We start from the raw sequence: 12,728 nt of genomic DNA, 5'->3' as shown, positions 1-12,728 counted from the left end.
GTTTGTAAACGATTATCTGCCAAAGGCATATCCCCACTGGCATTTATTTTTCAGTGTGTAAGTGTTTTAAGAGTGCATCTAGGTGTGTACTGTGGAAGCAGCACTTCAATGTAGGTGTGTGTAAGTCATTACCTAGTTTCCATTTGCAATATTGTGTTGTTCTTGACAATCAATATCACTATGGTAGATGTTACTAAATGAATGTGGGGTTTTCTCTTAACAGTGCCGTTAAAAGCAACACTCTTTTAACCTGAACACCAGAAAGCAGACTAATATAAATCAGGAGTTATTTAAAAAGATGTGTGAGAAAAATTAGAAGGATGGTGAAACAAAGGCTTTGGAAAAGGGTGATAAAACAAGAGGGATAATTAACAAGATAGAGTGGCCTTTGGAGAAAATAGGAGGATGTTTATATAAAGCACCTTGTTTTTGGGTGGGACGTTTTTTCTGTTGTTTCCTCTGAAAAACTTAGGCTTCGTCATCCTCACTTTGGGATGGCTGGTACTGGGCTATGGGCTGCAATTTGGTGACGTGACCGATCCCTTTAGTCACGCCTTCTCTGAAGAGAACTTTAGCTCCCACCTTTAGGTATTCTGGGTGCTTGATGAACTTGAAGACAACCACTGCTTTCTCCCCTGTCCTCAGCTCCTCCTGTGGTATGGGGATGTGTCATAAGCATAGAAAGAAAAGAGAGACAGCGTTAAGAATAAACCAAATATCAGACATAATCTGCTTGATTTAACACATTGGGATATAACAAGCCCAGGTTTTAGAAGTAGAGGACAGCTTTCAGACAGGAACAGATGCAGATTGGTGGATAAACTTACCTTGCCATATACAGCTTCCACAGTGGCGGTCTGTCTCACATTGCCAATGTGCACAGTAACCTGGAAGCCCTTGTGAAAGGTCTTGGCATGAAAGAGCAGCACAATTTCAGCCTCAAACATCCAGCAGATGGTAGGATCCATCTCCGGACTCACCATAACCATGCCCTGTAAGTGGAAAAAACATGGACATTGTACACACATAGCTTAGAACTCAGTGTCTAACAGGATAAAATGTATTATTTACAATTTTTTTCCCCATATGAATCAGTGAGAAAGTACTCACTAAAGTAAGTAAGTAATGAAACATTTATTTACATGAAAATACAAGGAAAACACACTCTCTAAATACTGATGCAGGCAAACTGTGTAGGGACAAAAAAAGAGTTTTTATAAAAATTGGCACAAACATTAAGTGTCTGACCTTGCGTAGTAGTGAGCGGTCAAAGTTGCCCAGGGCAAGTGTGGCAGCCTGACCGGCCTTGAGTACCCTACATGCTGAGCGGTTTCTTTGGATGCTCCCAATGGTCAACTTGTGGAATTGGCCGGAGTCTGTCGGCCCTACTACAAGATGATCTCCCTCACGGCAAATACCACTGCACATTCAAAGAAAACAGTCGGTCAGAGAGAGTCCACGCTAAAAAAAATGAAATGCGAGTTGAAAAGATGAGCATGAAGTAAGTATTCCAACACACTGACCTGTACAGAGTACCTCCCACCACAGTCCCCACCTCTGGCACTGTGTAGATCTCATCCACCTGTAATGACACACATCAAAATTATGTGTATGCAATATGTATGTATTTACACTGCATCTAAAATAATGTTTGTATGCCAGCTTATTACTCGCATTTATTCATAAACTTAATCTCAGACATACCTGAAACTCAGTTAGCTGTTGCATAAGCTCCTCCTGCTCCTTGCTGTTGCTGAGAGGAGGGATGGTGTTGAAGAAGACCTTGAGCAAGTCTAGACTCTCTCCAGACACACTGGACACGGTGAAGATGGGTGTGATGCTGCCAGGGAGAGCAAAAGCATGTGGTCAGGACACACAAACATCACTGGCTAGTCCCTACGTTATATTTTTTTAAGGTTTTAATTATAGAAGGAGCCCACACATCACTACAAAACATTAAACTGTTCATGTACACATTCAATTTTATAGTATATGTAGTTTCATACTTGGGTGATTGGGCGAACTGCTGTGCTGCTGTGACAGCATCGTCTGTATTGCTAACAACCATGGGCACCTTATTACAGCCCGGCTGCTTCAGGACACGCTCCAGCTGCCGCACAGTGCGCTCCACTGTGGCCCGCGTACAGAGGTCCACCTTACTGATGACGATGAAGATGGGCACCTTCAGGGCCATGGCAAGTCCAAGATGCTCCCGTGTCGTTCCAGCTGCAATAGACAAAGGAGGGGAAGAAGGTCTAGTCGGAGGGTTTCCCAATGTCAAATCTACTCATTGAGGTGCACCTTGCTCTGCACCACTTCACATCATCAAATGTGCTAACACACAAGTGCACAAACACAAAGTTAATTTTAGGTATTGTGCATTGTGTTCTTATAGGGACCAATTAGCATTAAATTATCAGGAAGGATCCAGTGTCCTATGCAAATGGGATAGGGTCAGGGAAACTTATGTGGACCCCAAGACGACTAGCTGCTACATTGTTAGTCACAAAGAAGTTCAAGGGTACTAAGAATCAAAATGCTCTCATCAGCTGAGCAGTGGGTTGTTTTGCTAGTGGTGTTTTTTCCCAGTGCATCCAAGATAAAGGTGCATAGGAAAAAGTCCATCAGACCTCATGCGGGTGCCAAGCTATTTGGTAAAGCATCACAGAACGATACAAGATGATTACCCACCCTTTGGCTTTTGGCTTGTCACTGATACAACACAAGACTATACGTTACACAGATCCATTACACCGTTTCATAAATAACGCTGTTGCGCTTGAGTTGCAGACTCTGTGTCCCCTTTCTTTGCTTACCTAAAGTAGTTCTCATTCTTGACCCAATTTACCAAAGTCTGCCCTTTTTAAATAAGACACCCACACAACGCCAGGACCGCCTACTGTGTGTTATTCTACTATTGCAGGTAGGCAACACCACTTTTGTTTCAATGATCAATATATTTCCCAATAAATAAATGCAAAAAAAATTGATTAAGAGAGTGTACCATTTGTTAAGTTAAGTTAACTTTGTTTAGAATAAAACAAACTTCTCAGAATTAAACTCAAACACAAAATAATCCAACATTGCTAGCCATACAGCAACAGTAGCTAAGTAGTTCACCTAATAACTCCAAAAGGCAGTCTCCTTGCCAACAACAACAAAACATAACTACAATTTTCTCAATAACACTATGTCATTTATGGCTATTGCTTACAAAACACTCAAAGATTCTTTACAGGCGGCCAAAAGCTTTTAACAGTGTTCTAATCAGGGCCCACTTGCTGTGCACGTAATGGCCCCTCCTCCACCCAGTCATCTGGCAGAGATATTAGTTGCAAGTATGTGTCAGGATGGCCGAGCGGTCTAAGGCGCTGCGTTCAGGTCGCAGTCTCCCCTGGAGGCGTGGGTTCGAATCCCACTTCTGACAAAGCTATTTTTCCAGGACTTACAAATGTAATCTGATTAAACAAACAAGAGTGTAAACAAACAATACGTATTCACAAGCAAAGCCAAAAACTGCCTAGCCTGTCCTACCAGTTTCAGCTTGTCAGGTTTTAAAGTATGTCCTCCCCAGTCCTCGGTATCGTACAAGCTTCCTGTACTTAGTGTCACTTGCTGTTTTCATAAAAGGTCTGGGATGGTAAAAGAATATGATACCCAAATACAGAATATTTCAATAAAATAAGTTGTTTAAATGCAATGCCAAAGTGATAATAGATACCCACTAAAGCTGGTGCAATGCAAAATAAATCCACATTCATTTTATAAGGGACATGTTCGAATCGCTTTGCAAGGCATTGTGGGACTTCATTTGACGCTAGTCTAACCAGCTATGGTTTAACTTAATGCTATTAAGCCGGAGCACACAGCTACCCCCAGTGGGTCAAAGGACTCTGACATAAATGGATGATATTTGAGTAGTGGCAGGGATGAGAAGGTGGGTAATGCGGCTGTGGTAGGAATGATGGTCTATTACATAAGCTCAGATATCACATGTTTGCAAAGTCACAGCTGGCCAAGTCCACTACAGGTGTACACAAACATAGGCTCTCAGTCAGACTGAACCTGCAAGTGTCAATTAACAGCCTGTGTTTCAGAGACGGATCCACTTTCAGCTTGTCTTATCTGAATAGTAAAGTGACGAGATAAAGTGCATACAGACACACTACAGTACATATTAACTGACTTATGATGACGCTCAAAAATGTAAACAGTCATCCAAAATCTAACCAATTGACACTCACCAATGCCGGTATTTGCGCTGACGACCAGCATAGCGAAATCCGGACAGTAGCTGGTGAGGCCAAAGATGGTGGTCTTCAGGTACTTGTGGTGACCCGCCAGATCAATGAATGTGATCATTTTAGAAGCACTCTCACAAATTTCCTCTGCTGTACGAGACTCGCTGTAATTCACAACCTAGGAAAAAAAGCAATCATATCTGTGTAAAGGTATTAGTTACCATTAGTTACATACCGACACATTCCTAAGTTATTTATATGAACGTATGGGTCAGGCTACGTATAAGTCACTAACATTACTTGTAAAAGCATACATGCATGCAATTAATATTACATAGTAATTGTTCCTCTTTATATCAGAGTTACCAAAACCCTATTGTCTTGTGTGATCTATTTCAACATCTCGATAAGGATAACCATAACGTATAACATAATGTATTTAACTTGTGCTGCTATTTGTATGCAGTACATAACTACGGAACATATTTATTCTCTGGCGTTGGATCTTTTCTCACCTCTCCTTTACTATTGAAGCCAAGGATCTCAAAGCTGATGCTTGAAGTGCGTCCAGTCTGGATCTCATGTAGATGTCTGAAGAGATTGAGCCTCGCTCTTCCCCGTCCATTGTCAAGCTCACCCTGTGTCAAAACACCCAACAGAGTGGACTTGCCCGAGTCCACGTTACCCAGTACAGCTACTCGTAGGTCCAAGAACTGCAGGACAAACACAAAGAAAAAGCGGCGATAAAAACAAACAAACAAACAAACAACCTAAAAACAACAAGCCTTCAGTAGCCATACTAACCTGCTGGTCATCTGGCACTTTGCGAATGAGAACTTCAGCAATCTTACGAGGCACATCAGAGTCATAGTCCACGTCTCTTTCTCTGAGAACAGCAATGTCGGCTCCAACTCTGTTAGAAAAAGAAACACTGCCATTGTGTTTGCCTATCATGGACAATGGCTTTGTTTTTAATAGTATATTTTAATTTACAATTTATTTGGTTAGGGTTACTGTATAACTTGATGTCAAACAGTGACAATTTGATCTCTTGACTTACTTCTCCGCTAGCATGTGTAGCGTCTTTAGTGATGTCCTCATATCTTCCTCTGCTAGTCCCACCAGCATGCCATTATCCTCAACACCTATTTGATAAACAGCTTCACCTCTGCCCTCCTGCAGTCGCCATTTCATTTGTGTAGCCAGGTGCTCAAAGCGGTATTGCGTGGGGTTCACCAGCTTTAGCTAGACAAGGGAAAGAGTATGGAAATCATTGCCAAATTTAAACCTGGATTGTGGACAGTTGAATGGGTTTAATCTGTGGTTAATTCGGGCTAGTGCAGATAACTAGCATGACAAATGATTACAGTAGGGTTGGGGCTATACGAATCTGAATTAAAGTGTTGAAGAAGCAAAGGAGGCAACTGTCCAGACTCCAGATACTAAAAATGCTCTTGCTAATCCACTGTGGTATTTGTTTTCCATGGTAGATCATGCCAGACTGAATTTATCCTGACATTTTACCTACATATTACTGACAGCTTATTCTAATTATGATTGACCTACCTTTATTAGATTAGATTAGATTATACTTTATTCATCCCACGACGGGGAAATTTTGTTGTTATAAACTCAACATTCTTGCCTTATAGTGTAATATAAAGCAAGAAGCTCACTTTAAAGGACGCCGTAATGTCTTCTGAACACTTCTTGCATGAAAGCTTATTTGCTTACCTTGTACTCTATATTTCCCTCTTCAGCCTAAGAGATGGGTAGACAAACAAAGAGAGACAGACATATACAGAACAGGAACAACAGCTGTTAGACTGTAGAAAAGTGAGACAACAGGCTATTGATTTTTTTTTTAAAGACACAAAGAAAAGCAATCTGACTGAATGAACAGGCAGGGCACTTCTGTGAATAGGTTGCCAACCAGAGCTATACAAACTGACTAGCTGCTCAGCTAGCCTTGATACACAGCTACTTAATGCGTTATTAGACAAAGCACAGGCATGTGTGTAAACATCAAAATACATTAAGAGGCTAACTATTCAATATCCCTTCAAGTTGGATAAGTATCCCAAAAATATACTAATTCTTATGATCACTGCAGGACAGTGGAGTTGGTTAACGTTACATGATGGAGATCAGCTGAAACAACTGAGCCACGGAACATGTTGAGACTTGTCCGGTAAACATTAGGAGTTTATGATCATAGTGCTACTGCTGCTTATCTCTTTATTAATCCAAAAGTTGTAAATAAATCTATATTACCACTTAATATGATCCTGAACCTAACATGTTTATTTTTTGACTAACGTTATATTTTAGGTTGAACTTCAGGTAGCTTGAGGTTAACGCAATACTTTCACGTTTCAAAGAAAACAACGGTCACGTAAAATTGAGTTTAAGTTTGACGTTATGTGAATAACGTTATAAACAAGTGATCACGGTAATATTTCGTTACTAGGTAGTAACAGTCCTGGGCTGATTGAATGTCAGGGACGGTAATAGTAACATAGCTAGCTAGATAAAGGTCGACCGAGTACACACCCGCCCCCCAGTTAGATATTTACAAACACAGATGTTCCTCCTCTCCTAGCAAGCAAAGTAACTTACTAGCCCACTAACGTTTTAGCAAGTGGCTTTTAATAAATACACATTTGGCTTCCAACTGTGAATGGCATATTGTAAGATGTTAATGTTAGTAACTTGTTCATTTAGGTTACTAACTAGCTAGCTAGCTAGCTAGCGTTACGTGTCACTGGAAGCACATATAGACAGGGGAACGGTCTTCCACACAACACCGGTTCAGAGGCAAGTCAGGGCATAACGTTAGTTAACTCGACGACGGGGCATTCAATTCACTAATAAATTATACATTTTAAACAGGCACATAAACTCCCATTTCAGTTCACATTGCTTTTTTAGCAGACTATGTTATGGGTCGTAAATCATTTTAGCTTGACTACGCTAGCGGTGACGTTAGTTGTGCGCGTAATTTCAGCCTTACCTCTGGAGGTAGATACGGGGTATTATTGCTTGGTTTGTAGTTTCGAGCGAATCGAGCCTTGGGTTTCTTGTTGTTCTTTACACAAGCCTTTTTGGGGGCTACCCCGTAGCCATTGCCCGACTTGACATTGGACGCAACACCTTGAGATCCAGAGCCGTGTCCATTTCCTGAGCCAAATAACTCCGATACCCGCGCATCCATCAGCTGCTTTGGGGAAATAACTTGTTGGCTTACCACTACCTGGATAGAATAATGCTTTATTATTAAAATAAACCTCAGCCCAGGCAAGCAGGTGATGTTATTTGAGTGGAATTAGCCTGCTAGTGGTAGCTTAAAGAAGCCCCAAAAATAAAAAACAAAGCACCGACCACCCCAAACTCTTCAAACCGAACAATAACAGCATCGTCCGACGTCGATTTGAGTTCAGTGCCTACGTCACAGTCCTAAATGTCAAGGGGTGTGCCTGATTTGTCCAAGAGGAGAGCGTGAGTGAGCGGTTCCATCTGTTTTCTGAGCATGTAGGTTTAAACCCCGCCCGCTTCACTACCCAGGTTCTAACAGCGTTTACACTCCAGATGAACACCGTCTTGCAGAGCTTTGCATCAGAAGAAAAAGGAAAGATAACTTGTTTACAAAGACTTTTACAGGTTGCTTACAAAAGATGATACCAAGATCGAAACTTAGGACATAGGACACATTATTACATATTACATTTTAGTCTGTCCAAAAATATGGCACTTCTACAAAGACCTGTTGAAAGAACAAACAGGACAAACTGTTCACATTAACTATGACTGCTTGCTCCTGCTGAACTTGGAGAAAAGACAGTGAAAACAACTCTCCTGTGGGAAATGAATACTTCCATAGTGTGGCATTTCTGAAGGTCTACACTGATTGGTCAGGCAACCTCTGATGTAGGAGCTCAGCCCATTCAATCCTGGCTGAAATAACTGTTATGGAATTTTTACAGCCTTAAGTTCCTGCAAATGCCCACATTCATATCCGCACTCACACACAACGCTCTCTTGGTTCTGCTCTTTCGGCTCTTTCGGTCAGCATGAGCTTTCCACTGGTGATTCTGCTCTGTGTGGGACTTCTGCACCAGACTGCGAGGGCCGTCCTTATGGATAAACTAGCAGACAACAAGATTTGTGGAGATGCAGAATGCTCATGTAAGTCTGATCGTTAAAGAGAAGCATGACGCAGTGTGTATCCTGAAAACTGTTTTATATTAAATGATATTAAATGATGTAATAGAATGCATCTACTTGATAACTTAAAAAAAAGTAGTTTTCTTCCATCTATATTCCCCTTTCCTTTTTGTTTTCTGTGCTTTATTAGATGTTCTCTCCATGGCCACAGCCTTGGACGACTTCACAGCTCCTGACTGCAGATTCATCAACATCAAGAAGGGTCAGATGGTCTATGTGTATTCTAAACTCGTACCAGAGGAGGGCGCTGGAGTATTCTGGTCTGGAAGTGTATGTGAATATGTTTGTTACATGTTATTTATTGGCAGTGCTACTTACAATCAGTTACAAATGCAAGGCAGGATGTGCAGCAGCTCCAAAGAACTTTCTAGCCTTTTAGACAAGAGCAAAATGTCAAGAAAGACATTTGTTTAAATATTCAATTTCATTGTAGCTAAAATGAACAAGCATTTAAATGACTTTAAGTTTAGTAAGGGAGGTTACATGTGGGGCATGTTAAACTGTTAGAAAGGCCATGTGATTTTGACTGGCAGGTTTACAGTGAGCGGTATGTGGACCAGATGGGCATCATTGGATACTTCCCTGCAACTATGGTGAACGAGACACAGAAGTTTACAGAAGACACAATTAGGATTCCCACAGCTGTGAGCATATTTGTCTCTTTTTTATAGGACAATATCTGAGATGTTTTCATTCTCTATTCATTTTCTGGAGTAATATGTGGTTGTCAACATTAATGTCATGCTATTAATTTTGTTTTGCCTTTTTTCAGAACATGGACTTCTACTGTGATTAAGACATGACAGACTGAAACTTCTTTCATCTCAAGCTTTGCTTTTTAGTAACTCATGCTCTTATAAAGGAGAGTAGTTCATCTCTTGGGCCAGTGTGTCAGACCATGTCCTATTACATCTTGTGGTGTTAAATCCAACTGCAACACAAACCTGGACACTCTCAGTCCTCCATAAGCCCAGAGTCTGACACCTATCTGTCTTGCTTTGTCTCAACTAGACACTTTTCTCAATAAACCCTTTTTCATGTCAATACAAAATGTTGAAATTATTTTAAACTATAAAAAAAATCTTTCTCCAGATTGCTACTTTGGCTTTTTAGGGTGGGGACCTGCATTGTTATTATGCATTTCTGCTGACACATCTAGAAACTTACTTTGAATTGCTGTGAAGATATACAGTATACACTTTAAGACAAGATACAAGATAAGCTAAGAGAGGTTTTGCTAAGATATACTTTTTAAATTGAAGTATTAAAACTACCAGCATCACCATCATTACTGTGCAAATACTGATATAAAGGGGTCTCATATTAGGTTGCATGACAATTAGCAGTTAGCTTTCAACAGCCTATAGCATATGCTGTATGTTTATCCTCATTGGGGGTTCTATGTTGATGTATTCTGTGTTTGACCACACAGCAGCAATTTAGCAGTTTTTTTAAGACCAATGCACCTGCAGTTCTGTTAAAAACTAACCCTTAGATGTCCCATATTTCTGTGAACTATATCAACATGCCCCATGCAAGACCTTAAACGCTCACAAAGGCTGCTAACTGCCACTTAGAGTGATCTGACCTAAAATGCTTTGCTTTTAATTGTGATGAAGTTACTCCATGGTAAAGTTAGTTTTTTCCATTGGGTGTTACATTACATTAATCACACATCTGTTATTGCATTATTTTACATACCATCCCTCCAAATCTTATCTAAGTCTGTCTGCCAGTCCTACTATCTGTCACATACATAGCTTCCAGATAACTACTTGTTAGCCTGACATATTGCCACAGTTAAGGCTCTTTCCAAAGGATGATTTAAATCTCTTTTTGATCGGTTTTGTATCACCGGTATCACTTCTTTATGCGTCACAGCACACAACCAGATACAGTGATGAATGTATCATCTCAATTAAACGTTTTCTATTTACAAAATTAGATCCAAAGATGTTTTATTTTGATAAAGAAATAGCTGCCAGTTAAATTCTCTGCCACCTTTGGAAATCTCATACATGACTGCTGCAAGCGTTGTTTTTATTGGCCACTGCAAACAGGTCATTTCCATTAGTTTATTTCGGTTTTACCTGAGGCATTAGGCAGGCTTACGATTTTAGGAAAGAGGGCTGTCACACATTACCATCAATCTCTTGTTCCCTTCTCAGCCCAGATCAATATCAGCTGTCTTAAATGGGGACATCTACCACAAAATGTCACTCAGCAAAAGCATACCTGGGACATGTCTGAGGGAGTGTATTTTGAGGATCTTTCTACACATACACATATGCAACTGCAAAAGATGTTGAGCTGTGGGGTATTGGTTAGTAATAATCATTAAATTCAACATCCAGTTCCTCTGTACATATTGTGTAATGACGCCAATTTCATTCCAATATCACCTCGAGACAGATGCATTTTCTCTGAACTGAAATGACTTCCAGAAATGTGTCTTCTCTTCTCCCTGCTCTAACAGACCCTGTCTAAAGTCAACCCTCCACCAGACGGCTGTAGTTTTAGGGTGTTACCATGGTGACAAGCAGAGATACCGTGACAGAAGAGATTGACGTGTGTGTGTGAGTGTGTTTGTGTGTGTGTGTGTGTGTGTGTGTGTGTGTGTGAACTTAAAGGCGCAGCTGGCAAACGCAGGCCACAGTAGATGTCACACTCACACCTCTACAACCAGCAGCAACACAGCACCCTGTGAAGCTGAGAAATCAACAGCATTAGGTCTAGTTAGCATCTGAGCATAGCATTTTAGATGGGGGAAACATGAGCAATTTTTAACATCCCAAAATCTCACGTCTTGCATGTTTGCGTGATGCAATGAATAGTGCAAACCAAACACCTAGCCTAACAGTCTAATGAGCCTACTTCTTGATTCCATCATTTAGTGGATCATTTTACAAAAATGAATCAATTATAAAAACGGGTAAGAAACCTCAACAGCAAAAGATAATTTTACACAGATTTGTGTGAGAGAAGTTCCTGGTTAAACAAAACAGTCCAGAGCAGTGTTCTGGGAGAATAAGCGAGTCTTGCCTAGCTTTGAAAAAGTAAACCTTAGATTTAGCAGAATTCATTTGGTGAAGGAAAAAGATTAAGATTTCAAGCACAACATGATGCTCCCCAGACATGGTATGACTTCGGGTGAATGCTTTTCGTAAAACAGCTGATTTTCTTTCCAAACAACAAGGGGATTTGTCCCCATGAGAGAAGGTATTCACACAGGATAACGACAGACAGAAAACTTAATTTATTATCCTCTGGAGTGATGGACAACTTTATGTCATGCGTGTCTAGAGGAAAAAGCATGCACACGTGTGTCTGTTGTGACTAACGTAATCAGTAGTGCCTTCGAGGTGCTTGAACGATTGGGTTTGTCGGCGCCGATTTTCTTCAAGGGTGTGAGAAAATGCCAGCTCTCTGCTTATTTAAACTAAATCCATCAATCAGTCAGCATGAATCAAGCACTGCAAAAGCCTGAGGATCAGCAGCGTCCTTCTTACTTGATTAATCTCCTTTACATTTGAAAATGTATTTGTCAGTACAGGTTTGTGTCAAGAATGTGTGAGCACCAACTGTCCACGTAATGCGTAGTGCTAAGATATTTGTCAAGGAAGAAAGTGCAGCTGCAAGGATATTCTTTTTGTTTCACTATTCATCTAGCTTTCTCTCTCGTTCTCTTTCTCTCTCTGTCTGTGTTACAACTCTGACTCATGTAATTGCGCAAGCTAGTGTAATTCCACCCATTTTCTCTGTCACACAACCGGTACAACCATACAAAGAAACCACAATTTCATTTATTGTGTGTTCAACCCTTCAAACAACTCAGGACCCCATTGTATCCATTACTTCTGATCCTGTATCTCAGAACAAAAGGATCAACATACTCTTCAAATGAAAAGTGTCTCACAAAGTGTGTGTGTGTGTGTGTGTGTATGTGTGTGTGTGTGTGTGTGTGTGCGTGCGTGTGTGTGTGTGTGTGTGTGTGTGCATGTGTGTGTGTGGAAGAGGAAAATCATCAGAAAGAGTTAGGTATGTCTTTCCAGAATGTGAAGGGGGAGAGGTATTGAGGATGTTCATGTTGTTCCATTTGTCCTCCTCATCGCTACATTTCCATCACACCTGAATAAACCCCTTTCTGCAAGACCACCCTCTCCTCACCTTCCCCATTCAAGGAAATCTACTTTTCCCCTCTGTTTTACCTGTCGCCGTGGTTACCTGTAGATTTAGGGAAAGGCTACTGTGTGTGTGTGTGTG

General features: G+C 40.8%; 2 protein-coding genes, 1 long non-coding RNA gene and 1 other non-coding gene across 4 annotated transcripts in view; 3 read left to right on the top strand and 1 right to left on the bottom strand.

The window, feature by feature from the left end:
* Positions 1-458: 458 nt before the first annotated feature.
* gtpbp2a (GTP binding protein 2a) lies at positions 459-7,681 on the bottom strand. The gene is made up of 12 exons (XM_032541147.1): positions 7,255-7,681; positions 5,976-6,002; positions 5,302-5,486; positions 5,046-5,154; positions 4,757-4,954; positions 4,245-4,419; positions 2,007-2,226; positions 1,705-1,840; positions 1,524-1,582; positions 1,249-1,420; positions 828-992; positions 459-651 (listed from the first exon to the last, which is right to left on the bottom strand). The coding sequence occupies exons 1-12, from the start codon at positions 7,453-7,455 to the stop codon at positions 469-471; spliced, it is 1,830 nt and encodes a 609-aa protein (XP_032397038.1). The 5' UTR covers positions 7,456-7,681; the 3' UTR covers positions 459-468.
* On the top strand, positions 3,345-3,427 carry trnal-cag (transfer RNA leucine (anticodon CAG)). The gene has a single exon. It is a non-coding gene; the product is annotated as a tRNA-Leu (tRNA).
* A 473-nt stretch (positions 7,682-8,154) lies between the features above and the next one.
* LOC116705577 (otoraplin) lies at positions 8,155-9,504 on the top strand. Its single transcript, XM_032541845.1, has 4 exons — positions 8,155-8,426; positions 8,596-8,735; positions 8,999-9,109; positions 9,238-9,504. The coding sequence occupies exons 1-4, from the start codon at positions 8,312-8,314 to the stop codon at positions 9,259-9,261; spliced, it is 390 nt and encodes a 129-aa protein (XP_032397736.1). The 5' UTR covers positions 8,155-8,311; the 3' UTR covers positions 9,262-9,504.
* Positions 9,505-11,708: 2,204 nt separating this feature from the next.
* LOC116705573 (uncharacterized) overlaps positions 11,709-12,728 on the top strand; it is an 8,134-nt gene continuing 7,114 nt past the window's right edge. Inside the window, exon 1 of the long non-coding RNA XR_004335961.1 lies at positions 11,709-11,736. This is a non-coding gene — a long non-coding RNA (uncharacterized LOC116705573). The remainder of the gene's footprint in view (positions 11,737-12,728) is intronic.

The sequence above is a fragment of the Etheostoma spectabile genome, chromosome 17 (assembly GCF_008692095.1).
Source record: "Etheostoma spectabile isolate EspeVRDwgs_2016 chromosome 17, UIUC_Espe_1.0, whole genome shotgun sequence".
NCBI lineage: Eukaryota > Metazoa > Chordata > Actinopteri > Perciformes > Percidae > Etheostoma > Etheostoma spectabile.
The sequence above is the reverse complement of the archived record's forward strand: the minus strand, read 5'-3'. Positions and strand labels throughout refer to the sequence as shown.